Below are 17,190 nucleotides of genomic sequence, written 5' to 3' on the forward strand. Positions count from 1 at the left end.
AAATGTTTGCAATCAAATAAACAAGCTCAGTACCAAGGACTCCACAATTATTCTTGAACTGTGTGCATTCATTAGTTCATTCCTTTCTCTAAATAATGAAGAGGAAATGAGAACATTCAATTTTGTTAACAATATAGATAATCTGATTAAATACATGCCCAATCCAATATTTAAGTGAAATAAAGCTTTGAAATAACTTTGCTTCTTTTCTGCATGCAACTTTTTCAGTAATCTGTTGAGGCTAACTAGGGCTTTCCAATAGGTTGTTTCGCTGTTCCTTTTCCCCATCAGGACCACGTATTCATTAGACCAGTGATGGCGAACCTTTTTTCTCTCGGATGCCGAAAGCGCGTTCGCACACACTATCGTGTCAACGTGAGTGCTCACACCCATAATTCAATGCCTGCCCCCTCACTGGAGGCCCTCTGGAGGACAGAAACAGCCCATTCCCAACTTCTGGTGGGTCCAGTAGGCCTGTTTTTCACCCTCCCCAGGCTCTAGAGGCTTTCATGGAGCCTGGGAAGGGCAAAAACAACCTTCCCCATCCCCCCAAAGGCCCTCCAGAAGCCGAAAATGCCCTTCCAGAGCCTCCGTGTGAGCCGAAAATCAGCTGTCCGGTGTACACATATGCTGGAGCTGAGCTAGGGCAATGGCTCACATGCTGGAAGATGTGACTCTGAATGCCACCTGTGGCACCCATGCCATATGTTTACCATCATTCCATTAGACTATTTTTTTAGTACAATTGAATGCCTCTGGTGTCAAACAGCCATAAATTAAGAGATCAATAAATGCCTATTTGTTTCATTCAAAACATATCTTAATTTTATTACAAAGCCAAATTAGGAGTTGCTTTCATTTTTAGTTCATTCTAAAATTTTCTAAACCTGGACGGTCCTAAAAATGACTACAGGAATCAACAATTTCATATTCTAATTTTTATACAAATCACAATCTGGAGGTTCATAATAAAGCAAATAAGGGCGCTTTGCCTTTTGTACATTATTTTGGGCATGTGAGAAAGATTAAGAACACATCAGATTTTGCAACAACATATTCAGAAGCAGTAAGAAATAACAGCTAGTTAGTCAGATGAAAGTTTCTAGATTTCTAAGTATTTGTTCTTAGTCCATTTTCATATGATTTAATACTATATGCAGGTTATAATCTACATCATTACTATATTACAGATAAATCTGAAAGTCCAGTATTTCTAGCTCAGTGAATTACTGCAGAAAAGAAAATTGCTCTATTTTAACTTTTCCTGCTGCTGTCAACTTGTATTTCTCTATCTTAATCAAATATACATATTATAGGTTAATAGATCAATGGCAGTCATCTTCCCAGTGATGAGAATTTCTATTAGTATTCTGAGTTTAATTTTGTAAATTATATTCCTATATAATCTAGAAAACCTAACTCCTTTAGAAATCAGTATTACAGATTAAAAGAAATGTTATTTACCAGAAGCTTCTATTTCATTCTGGTTACATGATAAGTCATCCAAGCAAAGATCTATCAAAAGGACATGACCAACATCAGTAACCACCACAGCCACACCAAACAACCATCTGAGACACTGATGCAAGTGCTGCGTTGTCAAGCTGGCTCCTCCATGGTTTATAATTGGTTCAATGGCAGTGACCTAAAAAAGTATAACATTAGTTAAGCGGTTGGACATCCTATAGGATACATAAATAGTCAATGCCACTTTGGGATTTATATCTATAATTTTTGAATTATTGAAATCCAGTCAAAATATCCAAAAAAACTTCTACCACACTTAGTTTAATATAGTAATTCAGAAAAGCTATTTTTTTCTCTGGCGGCTCCAGCCCTTTGGAATCAACTCCCCCCGGAAATTCAAATTGCCCCTAATCTTCCCGCCTTCCACAAGATGTTGAAGACCTATCTATGTCGCCAGGCATGGGGGGAATAACTATCTTGTCCCCCCAGCACCACCTTTTTTCTGACTGTAATATATGAGAATGGTATGATTGTGTAGTAATGATCATTTTTTTAATATTTATGGGTTTTAAATTGCTTTTAACTTATATTGGATTATATTGCTGTTGTTGTGAGCCGCCCCGAGTCTTCGGAGAGGGGCAGCATACAAATCTAATAAAACCTAAACTAAAACTAAAACTTTTTCTGGTTAAGTACTAATACTGATACGATCAATTCCTCTTTAAATGCAAAGACTGCAATTTTATCACATGACCACTAAATGTTCTAAGAAAACTTTCATTAATTTTTCATATATTCAGCACACACTGATTAAATATGGTTCCAAAATAGTTACATGGAAGCATTTCATCTATAATTTATTTATTTAAGTGATCATAAGAAAACCATTAATTTATCCTCAGAATGTTATGTACTGTATTATACTATGTTTTTTTCCAGGATGACAAGCAGCAAAGAAATTTGCTTATAATACCCTAACTTAATTTTTAAATTAATGAGATTTGATGCACTGACAAAAGAAATCACCACGCTTCCTAAACAGAACATAAATGTTCATTGAAAAAAACATCATTGAAAAAATGCCCTCCTGTTTGAATTTGAACAACCAGATTCATCTCTTTTATCAATTATTTTTTTCAAGTACCAAAATACTGAACTCCCTTTAAGAATTGTGTTTGCTTTTCCACAAAATATTTATTTGTTTGTTTGTTTGTTTATTAGATTTGTATGCCGCCCCTCTAAGAGGACTCGGATACCTCTATACACGCTGCTTTCTAATATTACATAATATTAGAATTTATTTTTTTATCTAAATCAGAAATGAATCATCTTATTCTTTTGCTGGCCCCATCCACAGCTTTAGTATTTAAGAGTAAAAACTGATGTAGATGATCTACTAAATCATCACACTTTATTTCAGATTTTAACTAAATATAACATTGAAGACAATTCTAGCCAAATTCAATATTTGTTTTAAATTCATATCTAAGTAAAGAGGGAAGAGAAAACTGAAAATAAAACCAATCAGTGTTTCCTAATCAGCATACACATAAGCTTATTTAAAATAAACAAATAAAATAAAGTAGCGGTATATTGGCTGCATCTACCTGAAAGCCAAAAGGAGAACACAGTTCTCAATGAAACCTTAAAATGTTCTTCCTGAGAGTCAGGTTGTTCTCAAAAAAAGTACAGATATTCCTAAAAAAAGGACTATTCCTACTTCCAATTTTGGCCAATTCTATAATCAGCAGATCAACCCTGCTACTGCAGTCAGAAGCTGCCCAAGGTAGAAAACAACAACAAATATAAGCACGATTGCTTATTATAATCTGCGCAAATCCAGATGCATTTGGCAATACATTTGAAACAAATAAGTCAGGAAGACAAACTAAAGGGTATCTTTAATCACCTATATATTATTTTATCATGACTAAAGTATAAATTTAATTGTGGCAAAATGATAAAAAAGTTCTTTCACAGATAAGAAGACAAAAATGTGCATTTTCGTTTCTCGTTATCTCTTCTTTTATATTACATAAAAATCCTTTACTATTCATAAAGAGTTTATTTCTGCATTCACTAGTAGCTCAGCCTGCTTAATATTCTCTTCCAGAATTCATGGCAAAATTTACCAATTCATAATTGAGAACATCTTACATTAGAGAACACAACATCGATTAATTTACATGATTCTAAATCTGGAATATGAAAAGATGTGGTTGTAATTTTTAAAGGTCACAATTAATATGAGGATTCAAACTGCTAAACAGAAACAACAGCTGGAGCATATATTAAGACAAAAAACTTATTTTTTAAATTAAGAAATAATGCATATACCCTTCCAGGAAGAACAACTGCTTTAACCACTCTGGATATTCCAAGATCATACAAACACAGAACACTTCCTTCTGTTTCTTCCAAACCAATTAACAGTCCATTTCTTTTATGCCAGGAAAACTCTTTCACTGCAAGAATAGTAGGTAGCTGTTCATTTGCCCCATTAAAACGATATGCTGACAGTCGTTCTCCTGTGACCGGGTTTACAATCTCAAGTTGTGGTCCACATGCAAGGCAAGCTAACCCACTTCGACCTAGAAGAAATATATATATAAGAGGAAATCTTATCTGTGAAGAAATAATACTCATAGAGAGAATTAGAGAAACACGGGGGGTGGGGGTTTGCATCAGGCACTAGGATTTATTAATTCCATATTTTAGTTACATATCATTTGAAACACACCCTAGACAAAGTAGCCCGGTAAATTTAATTTATGAGCGCAAAATAATTTATATACTGTAATCTTCAATAGCATGCTTGTGTCTTTTTAAAAATACTTACCAATCAGAACACTTCCTAAAAACTAAGGTGCTCTATACAAAAATGCTATTTCTTAAATATTCTTACTATTCCTATTTAAGAAAATGCCAAGATGAACTACAGAGTGGCAAAATATTTTCCAGTGGAACAATGATTCAGCTCTGATGGTATCCAAGGATTAAGTCCAAGAGAAGAATGAACTCATACAGAGACAACTGTAGCAAAGGCTTAGCAAACAAAGAACTTATTGCTTGGAGAATGGAGATATTGCTCCAGGATTATATTGTATCTAGTGCTGAGTAATAGGATGCATTTTTAACTTAACATCTCAAATGCATCTAAAAAAAAATTGAGGTCATATCATACACTATAGACAACTATCAGTTTCAATCAATCTATTTATATCCATATCTATATATACATATTATATAGCATAAGCCATATTTACATGAGCAGACAAATTAAAGAGTGCTTTTTCATTGGTATGTGTATGTGTGTAACATATTTTTGCTGATAATGCAAGGAAGCAGTATGCTCCCTCCCATATTTGGGTATACCAGGGTGATTCGACAGAAAAAAACAAAACAAAACAAATACTGTATATAAATTTATATGGATAATGTTGCTCCCACTGAAAGCAAAACATGAATCAAGAAATATCATGGAGCAAATATAATTTATAAGGTTAACTTTTAAAACTTCCCTTGATTTTAATATGGCATATAATTGCTACTGGATATTTAAGTCACAAAGACATCTACAGGGAGAAAATACAGCAATGTTAAATTAACACAGTATTAAGAGTTTGTTGACATTCTGAATTTATAAAATGACAGTCAATTATCAACAAACACTTTGAAAACTGAAACTGCTACATGGTAAAAAAAAGAATAAAAATCCAAAGTTATTTTTAAGCTATTTACATTTGACAAACTAAACTTCAGAACTGGGCTACAGTTTGGCCAGTGTAGATTGTCTACCATTGGACATACAATAAATTTCATCTTCTATACAGATGAACCTACTGTAGTTCTACAATGATTTTGCATTTAAAGAATTATAAAAGGCAGTCTGTCCAACAACTGAAGTGCTGATTTAAGAAAAGTCCTTTCTATACTAAATCGTGGAATCATGCAATTTACCTTCTCCATCCCATCTTCCTTAGCCCTCATAGAAATATTTAATCATACATATCACAATACATTTTTGTAGCCTTAATAAGGGTCTTCGGAGAGGGGCGGCATACAAATCTAAGTAATAAAATAAATAAATACATAAATAAATAATAAATAATTCAGAAGTGTAAGCTCAAATGTTTACCTCCCGTGAATTTCCCATGAAGTACACAATCTAGTGCTATCTCATCTTCTCCAAGTGCTTGTAGAGTCACATCTGGAAACTGCAGTAGACAGCTGGTTACATGAGCAGTTAGGTCTGGCATGTTTCACTGTAAAAATGCATTGGGAAGTTTATTCAAGTAAGCAGTTAGTGCCAGTCAGTAATTACAAATACTATACAGTACTATAAAATATATGACCAAGGCTGTGGTATAGGACACTAAAATAAAGTCATATTTTAATTATTTTCTTTTCATTTTAAAGAAAATATGACTAGTAAGGGGGAAAAGAGAGCTATTTTTTCCCGTTTCCCCCACCCACCCACACTTTTCTTCTATCTCCTGCATTAAAAAAAATATTTCCAGCAATTCTGACCAATATAAACAAATGACAGCTAAATAAATGGTGTAAGGTTAGGGTCTGGGTAATTATTGCAGGGCATTTTTTTTCTAAATTCCCTGTCAAAGTGCAGAAAGAGAAGGTGTTGATTGCTCTCTCACCTCACCCCCTCTCATAGGGTGAGGGTGGTGATTAGGAAATAGAACAGCTGTTCCTTTTCTGAATTTCAGTTTAAATCTGCTGAGGCTGCTGAGGTTGGAGGAATCAGGAATACTACAGTTCTAGGATGTAGACAATTTTGAATAAACATGCTATATTGTCTCTCCCTAAGGCCTGACTTAGCAGGAGGAAATAGATGAAATAATTCTTTCCTACCTTCAGCAGGCAGTATTGTGTATCGCTGAAGCAGAGATAAATTTCTTACACAAATGTCCACTTTATTGAAGACCTTAAGCTTCTCCTACTAATAGATTAAACTGAGGAGAGGTTTCCTGCTGCAGCAGTCAATACTGTACCTTCAGTCTGCACCTAAGCACTATTGGGAGCTGCTCTATGCCAAGGAGCTAGATCTGATTCATTCAGCAGACAAGGTACCATATTATTCAGAGTATAAGATGCACCTTAGTTTTGGGGGAGGAAAATTGGGGGGGGGGAAATCTACCTACCAGTTATTCATCTGGCTAGCCTCTTTAGTCTGCTCAGCTTAAGCATATTATTTTATCTCCTGGTTAGGGCTGAAAAAGTCTTTTTTGGTAGGAATGACTTAGGGCAAGAAGAAACTTTCTTTGGAGGGAGCAGGAACCAGGAAAGATCGTTAGCACCTAGTTAGGTCTGGGGGAGGGGGGCGAAGCTTCGAAATATCTATATTCAAAGTAAGATTTAAGATTTAATTGGATTTGTATGCTGCCCCTCTCCGAGTACAAGATGCACCCAAATTTTCAGCCTCTTTTAAGGAGGAAAAATTTGAGTCTTATACTCTCAAAAATATGGTAAATACAGCCATTGTGTGTAGTGCTTAGTCGTCACATGCTTACAAATAATATCTGATTTGAGGTGATCTCTGAGCTTGCCTGTTTTCTTGCAGATGTTTCATTACCTAAACTAGGTAACGTAAGTGCAGCACTGATCAGGTTATCTAGTTATGGCAATTAAACATCTGCAAAAAAACAAGCAAGACAAGAACATGAAGGACCCCTCCTGTTAATTATGAGTTACAAATATTATTTTATTAATTTCTGACATTGCCTGATGGGCTCAGGATAGCTAAGACCAGCACCAAAATTATCTCACCTGGCTTCACAATTTATCAGCAGCACTTTTATAGGCAAGTAGCATAAGATTGCTGCATATTGCAAGTCAAGGTAATGGAAATGCTTGACCCTAACAAGAGACATATGTGTCAGTTGTTGTCCACTCTTATGAATTATCCCATTGGTGGCAATGAAGGGTTATGATTTAGTTGGCTACTGGAGGAGAAGATTATGAACAACTGAACATGTTTTAAATTAATTAACATGTCAATGTTTTTTTCAAATGTGAAAAAGCATATATATTTAAACTTCAGAGTTTGACTAGTGAAATGAAATAATAGTACAAGTGACTATATTATTGTACTACAAATATTGTTTTATACCAGAAAATTCCATAGAAAATGTATTTATTTTTAATTTTAAAGTGCAATCTTAAGATGAGAACACTTTTGTTTATTTACTTTAAAACAGTTTTAAGAAATTACAATGTGGAAAAAGAAAATTAATGAAGACTTGGGAATATGGTTCAGGCCTGCAAAAATTTCAATGTAATTCAATGAACAATAATTTTAAATAAGTCAAACTATAAATGTTAATAGTTCTAGAATACTTTTAACTGGTTTCTCCCAGAACAGTCTGTAAACATGTAAAGGTTTATCCACTGGTGGACAGCATGATTCTGAATAGTCTCTTTGACCTTGCTTTAACTGTTTACTTGGTAGAATGCCCTCAACTGGCCATGCTTTTACTGGATTAAGCTAAGGAATCTATGTCCTTAATTCACCACCACTGAAGTTAAGGAGCTCTTTGTTACCAGCTTCACTGAATGCCAAAAACTGCCTTTCCTTTAAAGGTTTTTATAGTAGACATCTAGATTATTTGTAAAAAAATAAAAGTAAAAAAAATAATGTGCTTCAAATTCACAGGATAGAAGGCTTCATTTTGGGGAAATGCTGTTAATAACAAGGTCAATATTAAAGACAATACCTCGAATCCGATCGAACACTTGTAAGAGCTCATATTATGACTTACAAAGTGGCACTCAAGGCAGCAAGATGCGCGTATCATGCCACCTTGATTGCATCAGCGGAATCCCACCCGGCCGCTCTGTTCAGGGTAACCCGCTCCCTTCTTAACCAGGGGGGAGTTGGGGAGCCCTTGCAGAGTAGTGCCGAGGATTTTAACACGTTTTTCGCTGATAAAATTGTTCGGATTCGAGCGGACCTCGACTCCAATTGTAAAACAGAGTCAACTGACAACGAGTCAGTCGAGGTGACTGGGGCTAAACGTCTTTGTCCATCTGTCTGGGAGAGGTTTGACTTGGTGACACCTAAGGAAGTGGACAAGGCCATTGGAGCTGTGTGTTCCGCCACCTGTCTACTGGATCCGTGTCCCTCTTGGTTGGTTTCGGCCAGTCGAGAGGTGACGCGGAGCTGGGTCCGGGAGATTGTCAACGCCTCCTTGGGGAGTGGGTCCTTTCCGGCTCCTTATAAGGAGGCACTTGTGCGCCCCCTCCTCAAGAAGCCTTCCCTGGACCCAGCCATACTCAATAACTACCGTCCAGTCTCCAACCTTCCCTTTATGGGGAAGGTTGTTGAGAAGGTGGTGGCGCTTCAGCTCCAGCGGTCCTTGGAAGAAGCCGATTATCTAGGTCCTCAGCAGTCTGGATTCAGGCCCGGCTACAGCACGGAAACTGCTTTGGTCGCGTTGATGGATGATCTCTGGCGGGCCCAGGACAGGGGCTTGTCCGCTGTCCTGGTGCTTCTTGACCTCTCAGCGGCTTTTGATACTATCGACCATGGTATCCTTCTGCACCGACTAGAGGGGTTGGGAGTGGGAGGCACTGTTCTTCAGTGGTTCTCCTCATACCTCTCTGGTCGGTCGCAGTCGGTGTTAGTAGGGGATCAGAGGTCGACCTCTAGGTCTCTCCCTTGTGGGGTGCCTCAGGGGTCGGTCCTCTCCCCCCTGCTATTTAATATCTACATGAAACCGCTAGGTGAGATCATCCAAGGGCATGGGGTGAGGTATCATCAATACGCCGATGATACTCAGTTATACATCTCCACCCCATGTCCAGCCAACGAAGCAGTGGAAGTGATGGGCCGGTGCCTGGAGGATGTTAGGGCCTGGATGAGTGTCAACAAGCTCAAACTCAACCCAGACAAGACGGAGTGGCTGTGGATCTTACCTCCCAAGGACAACTCCATCTGTCCATCCATTACCCTGGGGGGAGAATCACTGGCCCCCTCAGAGAAGGTTCGCAACTTGGGCGTCCTCCTCGATCCACAGCTGACATTAGAGAAACATCTTTCAGCTGTGGCGAGGGGGACGTTTGCCCAGGTTCGCCTTGTGCACCAGTTGCGACCGTACTTGGACCGGGAGTCACTGCTCACAGTCACTCATGCCCTCATCACCTCGAGGCTTGACTACTGTAACGCTCTCTACATGGGGCTACCTTTGAAAAATGTTCGGAAACTTCAGATCGTGCAGAATGCAGCTGCGAGAGCAATCATGGGCTTTCCCAAATATGCCCATGTTACACCAACACTCCGCAGTCTGCATTGGTTGCCGATCAGTTTCCGGTCACAATTCAAAGTGTTGGTTATGACCTATAAAGCCCTTCATGGCACCGGACCAGATTACCTCAGGGACCGCCTTCTGCTGCATGAATCCCAGCGACCAGTTAGGTCCCACAGAGTGGATCTTCTCCGGGTCCCATCAACTAAGCAATGTCGCCTGGCGGGACCCAGGGGAAGAGCCTTCTCTGTGGCGGCCCCAGCCCTCTGGAACCAACTCCCCCCAGAGATTAGAACGGCCCCCACCCTCCTTGCCTTTCGTAAACAACTTAAAACCCACCTCTGCCACCAGGCATGGGGGAATTGAGATCCTCTTTCCCCCTAGGCCTTTACAATTCTATGCATGGTATGTATGTATGTATGTATGTATGTTTGGTTTTTATATTAATTGATTTTTAATCATCAATACCAAATTACTATTGTACACTGTTTTATTGTCGCTGTTAGCCGCCCCGAGTCTCTGGAGAGGGGCGGCATACAAATCCAATAAATAAATAAATAAATAAATAAATAAATAAATAAATAAATAAATAAATAAATAAATAAATAAATAAATAAATACTAATATGTTCTACACATGGTTTAGCTCTCTTTTGTTCAACATTACAATATCTTAAAAATATTCTAAGCTACAATATACATTGTGCTTATAGGAAGCAAGTATATGTAACAGAAAAGAAATTGCAAATTACATATCTTATACACAATAAAAGATAATAAAAATATACATTGATTCCTTCTGTTATCTTTTATAACAATAGTTTCCTTAAGTCTTAAATACATTTTCTTCATAAAACGTTTTTGTATAGATACTTTGTGATAGTTGTTTTGTCTTGATTTATCATAATGTAAAAATACTGTTATTCTAGAATATTTTCTAGAGGAATTTTTATTCATGACAATGAAGATACTTCAGCTTACATCTTATTTATTATTCATTCATTCATATCCCATGCCATTGTGTGGCTAAGAATCAACTAAAATATCAACAAATATAGCAATTAGCAAATATAGAATCTGTTTGGTTGGCTATGGTTATGGGGATTTTTAGTTGTAATTTTATTTAGATTTCTACCATGTTATATTCTTGTAAGCCGCCCTGAGTCTCAGGAGAAGGGCAGCATAGAACTTGAATTAATAATTAATTAATTTAAATATATTGCAGCAGACAGCTTATGCATCCACAACTAATAAATCCTGTATTTAACTAGCCACATAAAACACTTAAAATGAATTCAACTAATCACCTGGCTCAATGCTGGGAGAATCAGGTACTTGGCACCTTGTAAAAGCAAGCAAGGATAAGACCCCTTGGATATTAGGATAGAAACAGCTGAAGAGAAACTATGCTCCCCTGAGTCCTATCAGAAGGTACATCAAATATAAGTGACCTGTAGCAAGCCAACCGTATCTTGTGGGACAGCCAAAAGAATTGGAGACAAAAGAGTCCTTGTTATAGGGAAAGAATTGGAGCTTGTTGGTCCCAAGGGTATGGATTAAGTCTTTGAAGCCATGAGCATGGTTGCCTGAATTAGTTCTAGGTCCTTTCTAATTGGCTAAGTCCTGTCAGGAAATACTTTATGGTTTCATCCAAAATTTATTCTTGGGTGATGGGGTGGACTGTACTCAATAAACTATTCTGGACCCAATGCTGTTGGATAATTTCCGTCTGTTTCCAACCTTTATTTTGTGGGCATAGAGAAGATGATGAACTTTGAGGGCAAAGATACAGAGAAGATGATGAAGCTGCAACTTAAGAGGGTTCTAGAGGAAACAATTACTGTATCTTAATCAACTTCCAGGAGTTTCAGACCTGTGTATAGCACTGAGATGGCATTAAAGTCACTTTTGAGTGGTCTCTGATGGGATTACATAGGAGGAAGTACATCCACATTGGCTCACCTTTTTTTCTGTGTTGTTCAATACAACTGATCATAGTATTCTTCTGGACTGGCTCAAATGGTTAAGAGCAGGGACACATTGTTGTGATTGGGTCTCCTCTTTCCTCTTATTTTAGCTGGCATTAGTAAGAGTGAGAAGACTAATCCTAATGACCTATTTTGAAGGATTCTGCAATACTCTGATTTTTCCTTGTTTTAATGCTATATGAAGCTGCTAGTTATAGTCTTGCTGGAAGTTTAGGTATCATCAATATGCTGCTGACATGCAATTTTATATATTTACTGAATGCCCAACAAAGTAGCACTATCAAATTTGGAAAGGATCAAATTTAGGGTTAGATTTAAACCTAATCAGACCAAGTAGCAATGGGTTATAGGATTGCTTAGATCTGGGGATTTTTCTTTGGTGCTTCTGGATAGGCTAGTCTTCTCCCAGGCAGAACCCCAGATCTGAGTGATTTTATCTGCCAGATACAGTACTTCAGATAATCCTTAACACTATCCTGCAGATGCTTATTTTGCCCTTCCCTCTCACATTAAATAGGGTCATCAAATACTAATCCAGAGCGAAAATAAGGAGAGTTACCACAAAGTATATGCAGGTACTGTGTTTCCCGGAAAATAAGATCCTGTCTTATATTTTTTTGAACCCTCAAATAAGCCCTTGGCCTTATTACCATGCACTCAAAAGCCCAATTGGGCTTATTATCAGGGGATGTCTTATTTTGGGGGAAACAGGGTACACGTGTTGAAATAATGTGATTGTTTAACCAAACTACCAGAAAAGAAAGTTTAGTTTCTGAGATCACTTGATCACTTGATTTCTTCACAGGGGACCCCAATAGTTTTGTTAAGGTGTTCAACTTTCCTAATCTGGAACAGCCAACTATGCAGCAGTCTCTGAATACAGATTAACTTCAAGAGAAAGGCTGCTGATATGGCAACAATTTGATTGCACATTTTACCAATATTTATGAATTAGTTGAAAATCAGGATAATTCAATACATTCTGTGACTGTATTTCCTGTTACTGAAGCATACTTCTCCTTTCCTGACATTCATAAACTACACACCTACAATAATCTTCATGTTTATTAATTACTTCAACTCAAATTCAAACCCAATCCTGATAATTGTCTACATGTTTAAAATACAGATGCAGTAAGACCTCAGTTTGTTTATATCTGTCCTCAGCTTAAAGCTGCAGCACTAGGAGCTTCCTACCCAGCGGTTGGATCTGCTGGTCTAAGCAGGTTTCACACATCAGAGATAGGGATGTTTTCAAATGCACAAAAAACAGCTCAGTCTTATTACTTTTAGGATAACTTTGTTCTTATAAAATTTGCAAGAAAGGAGGTGTCTTTTAAACGGCCACCAATGTATCTTTCAAAGCATTGAAATGTATCAAATCCAGTCTGTCAGTTTAAATTCTACAAAGTCATTGGGCAGCATTTCAGAGCCTCGGTAGTGCAGTGGTTAGAGCTGCAGCATTGCAAGCTACTTCTGCTGATCACCCCCTAGCAGCAGTTTGGCAGATCGAATCTCAGTAGATTTGACTCAGCCTTCCAAAGTCGGTAAAATGAGGACTCAGTTTGTTGGAGTGGTAACATGCTTACTCTCTGCAAATGGCTTAGAGAGGGCTGTGAAAGCGGTACATAAGTCTATTGCTATGATCGCTGCCTTCTGTCAGGCGAAGTAAACAATTAGGTACCAAGTATTACACTTTGGCCCCCCTTAAAAAAGGTCTTATTGGTTTCGCAAAATAAAACTTGCACGCTCCTTGAAAGGAAAGCACGACAAACCCAATTCCAGCCTCCCTCCGCAGTCACCCAAAACCAACCAGACTGTCCAAGCAAGCAGGAAGTCCAGGCCAGGCCTATGACCCTACGCCTCGTTTTTATCTAGATCTAGATCTATACACACACACACACACCATATTCAAAGCAGCAAAGTCACTCAAAATATTACACGGGGACAAACCCGTACTCACAACAATCTACATACATGCACATACATATACATACATGCATACACATACAGACACACACACACATTATAAAAATGGCTGTTTCATCTCGTTTTAGCGATTGCGCCTCCAAGAAGGGGAAAGACGCATGGCCAGAAACGAAGGCCTGCGAACAAAAAGGCTGCCTTTACTAGAGTAGCTCGGAGGCACCGGGGCAGGGCCTCGGGGAGAGCGAGAGAGCAAGCACGGCCGCAAGGCAAGGGGAGCGCTCTCTTCGCCTTCCCTTCAGTCCGGTAAAGCGAAGCACGTTTCTCCCTTCCTCCCCCATTCCGACACCCGCTCTGAAACTCCCGCCAAGGCATCGGCCCGCTGGACCCGGCCGGAGCGGCTCTTTCCCGGCGACTGGAGAAGCCGGGGCGGCGGGGCTGGAAAGAGGGGGAGAAGGTCGCCCCCCTGCCCCTCCCCTCCGGCGGGGGTTCCGAAGCCGCAACGCAACGAGGGCAGCCCGGGTGTCTCCCGACAGGCGGTTACATAACGAGCTCGGCGACGGCCCGCCGAACGGAGGAGGCTTGTGTGAGGAAAGCCGCGCCAGCCGAGCCCGACCCTTCGCTCCTTCGCTCAAGCGCCTCTTGTCCCCCCGCCTCCCCCCACTCACCCACCCACCCTACCTGTTTCGGAGGCGGGTGTTGCCGCCTGGACCGCGCCGCCCGCGTAATTCCCCTCAGAAGAGCGGCATCTCTCCGCCTTCAGCCGGCGCGAGCAATTTTAAAGAAAGCTTGGCGGGCCCTCCCGGTCCAGGCCTACTCAACCGCCTGTAACCGCACTCGCTCGCTCTCTGCCTGCGCAGTTCTCCCTTCCCTCCCCCCTCCCTTCCCGCGAACACTCACCGGCGGCAGGAGGAGGCGCAGGAGGGAGACGAAGTCTCGCGAGAGCAAATCACAGCCGTCGCGGGAATTTTCAAATCCTAAAGAACCCTGGGTTCTCTCGCTCGTTGGTTTAGGTTAGGAAGCGGATCTTCTAAGAGAGGGCACCGCGGAGGAAGTCCTCGGACGCGTTTCCGCCAAAACTACAATTCCCGGCATGCGTTGCTTTAAAGTTCGAACGCACTTTGGCCTGGGCAGGGCTATTTAACCCCCCAAAAGTAATAATAAAAGGCACACTTGTTTTTCGGAGTGAGGGTAATTAAAAGGCAGTGGTGGTCGATCTGCTGCTGCTGCTGCTGCTGCTGCTGCTGCGTCTTACCCGTAAATGATAACAAGAAAAAAACCGTCTATTGTCTAGGAGTTGGGCGGCATACAAATTAGACGGATGGATGGATAGACAGACAAAAAATGCCAAACTCAGACTGAACATCTGGCTGACTGTAATGATCAATTACACTATCACCAATAATAGATGATAAATCCAGGAGCCGATAAATTCAACTGCGCCCAAAAGAGGCACAAACAGTCTCCCTAAAATCAGATACATGGGCATAACAGTGGGGAAAAATTATAACTGACAACATGACATCACAAATGCATTATCTAGGAAGGTAGGGCAAATAAATGTAATTATACTGAACCAGGAGGTGCAGTGAATATTATCTTCTTGTTTTAATATTTATGTCAAGTTCAATTTATAGTGGTTTGAATGCAAAAAGATGTTATACCGATCTTAATTTTAATATATTTCCATTTCCTATATTGTGTACTATGACATTTTGATTTCCAACCCCTTCCCTCCAAAGCTGCAGAATGAATGACCTTCTCTAAAATTGAATTGAATTGAACTGCCCAATAAGCTTGTTCTGATTCAAGATGTTGAGATTCCATACATTCATGAGGTAAGAGACACTCCTTGACCACTATTTATTTATTTATTTATTTATTTATTTTATTTATTTGATTTTTATGCCGCCCTTCTCCTTAGACTCAGGGCTGCTTAAAACATGTTAGCAATAGCACTTTTTAACAGAGCCAGCATATTGCCCCCACAATCTGGGTCCTCATTTTACCACCTCAGAAGGATGGAAGGCTGAGTCAACATTGAGCCAGTGATGAGATTTGAACCGCTGACCTTCAGATCTACAGTCAGCTTCAGTGGCCTGCTGTTCAGCACTCTACCTGCTGCGCCACCCCGGCTCTTATTATTCCCGGTGGAGACCTCAGCTCCATAAATTTAACAGATTAACAGTTATCATCAGAGTCATCTAGTCTAATCCCCCCCTGCCCCCGGCTCAGGCAGGAGACTACACCATTTCCGACAAATGGCAGTCAAGTCTCTCTCTTCTTGAAAGTCTCAAGTGTTGAAGTGTGGAAGCAGACTCAGGGCGGCTTACAAAAGTGAAAGTTTAGTATCATCTGCAAATGATCGAATAAATTCCTTGCAGATATTAGAATGGTACTAATCTTAGCATTTTTTTTCCTCACAGATGTAAAAATAGACATTTCCTCCCAGAATTTTCAAAAGTTAATATTGTCCATGTTTGAAGTGGATATCTATGATAACTGTATTGAGCTGATTATATATTTATTTTAACTTGATTTGATTTGTTTGTTTACATTCCAACTGACCAATGCTAAGTAGTTTGCCACTCCCCCCTTTGGATTAAAATAAATAATACATTTTGAAACTTAAACCATAACATTGTAAATAACCATGTGAAAAACAGGAACCGACATTCATTTTCTGGAGGAACTACTGTATATGCCAACAATCCTGTTCATAAGACATGTTAGAATCAAGTGTTCATCAGATTACTGAAAATCAGGAGATTATATCTTTTCAACACATAATACCAATGGAGAGGCGGTGGTATTATAGGCATGTTTCTGTAATCTAGGTGACATGCAAACAGCCACCCCTGCCAGATGTTATTGGGAAAATCCAATTCTATAGCTATTGAAGCCCTGAACCATGAAAGTTTTATTCTCTAATTTAATTGTGCTATGGCTTTTATATTATATTTTGATTTTCTGGAAGCTGTGGTGTGATGCAAAACTCAACGTAGAAATATAATAAATAAAAAAGACAATACCTGTAGTCTAAAGATAATCATGAAAATCCAAGTTGTTGCAAAAATGATGCAATGTTGCAGGAAAAGTGCCTTTGCCTCTTTTAAATATGCCTACAGAGCAATTACTTGCAAAAGATTACATAAAACTAAAGGTTACAGGAAAACAGCTGGAATTTATTATTTAAAGAATAAGCTGTATTGTCCAGCATTATTGGTTAGCATCCACATTTATTCAGTTCATTTGGAAGCAAGCTCACAGCAGAATCATGTAAACACACTACGGGATCTAAGGACATGAATCAGCTATTTTGGACCCAGAGAAGATGCTGAATTTTATCATCTCTGCTCTTTTTAGTCAACTGATCTATGGAGCCATAGCTTTGTATGCACTATTGTATATACACAGAAATGTATGTATCTCTCGAGAAGCATAGAGATTTTGCTGTTAGGGGCACTAAATAACTCAGTCCCCGCTCACCCCTTGTTAGCAGTTTTGAGACTATTTATGACTTGGCCAGGTAGCAACAGTTGATATTTC

The 17,190-nt window shown here is 39.3% G+C and overlaps 1 protein-coding gene across 4 annotated transcripts in view; it reads right to left on the reverse strand.

Moving 5' to 3' along the window:
* Positions 1–14,653, reverse strand: part of AHCTF1 (AT-hook containing transcription factor 1) — a 72,305-nt gene extending 57,652 nt beyond the window's left edge. For 3 of the 4 annotated variants that reach the window (XM_070734064.1, XM_070734065.1, XM_070734062.1), the window contains exons 1-4: positions 14,323–14,529; positions 5,606–5,732; positions 3,805–4,058; positions 1,465–1,645 (exon numbers count right to left, since the gene is read on the reverse strand). In XM_070734064.1, the coding sequence (XP_070590165.1) occupies positions 1,465–1,645; positions 3,805–4,058; positions 5,606–5,726 (556 nt within the window). In that variant the 5' untranslated portion in view covers positions 5,727–5,732; positions 14,323–14,529. The other variant, XM_070734063.1, reaches the window with a different exon arrangement.
* Positions 14,654–17,190: the final 2,537 nt, after the last annotated feature.

Source organism: Erythrolamprus reginae, chromosome 1 (assembly GCF_031021105.1).
Source record: "Erythrolamprus reginae isolate rEryReg1 chromosome 1, rEryReg1.hap1, whole genome shotgun sequence".
NCBI lineage: Eukaryota > Metazoa > Chordata > Lepidosauria > Squamata > Dipsadidae > Erythrolamprus > Erythrolamprus reginae.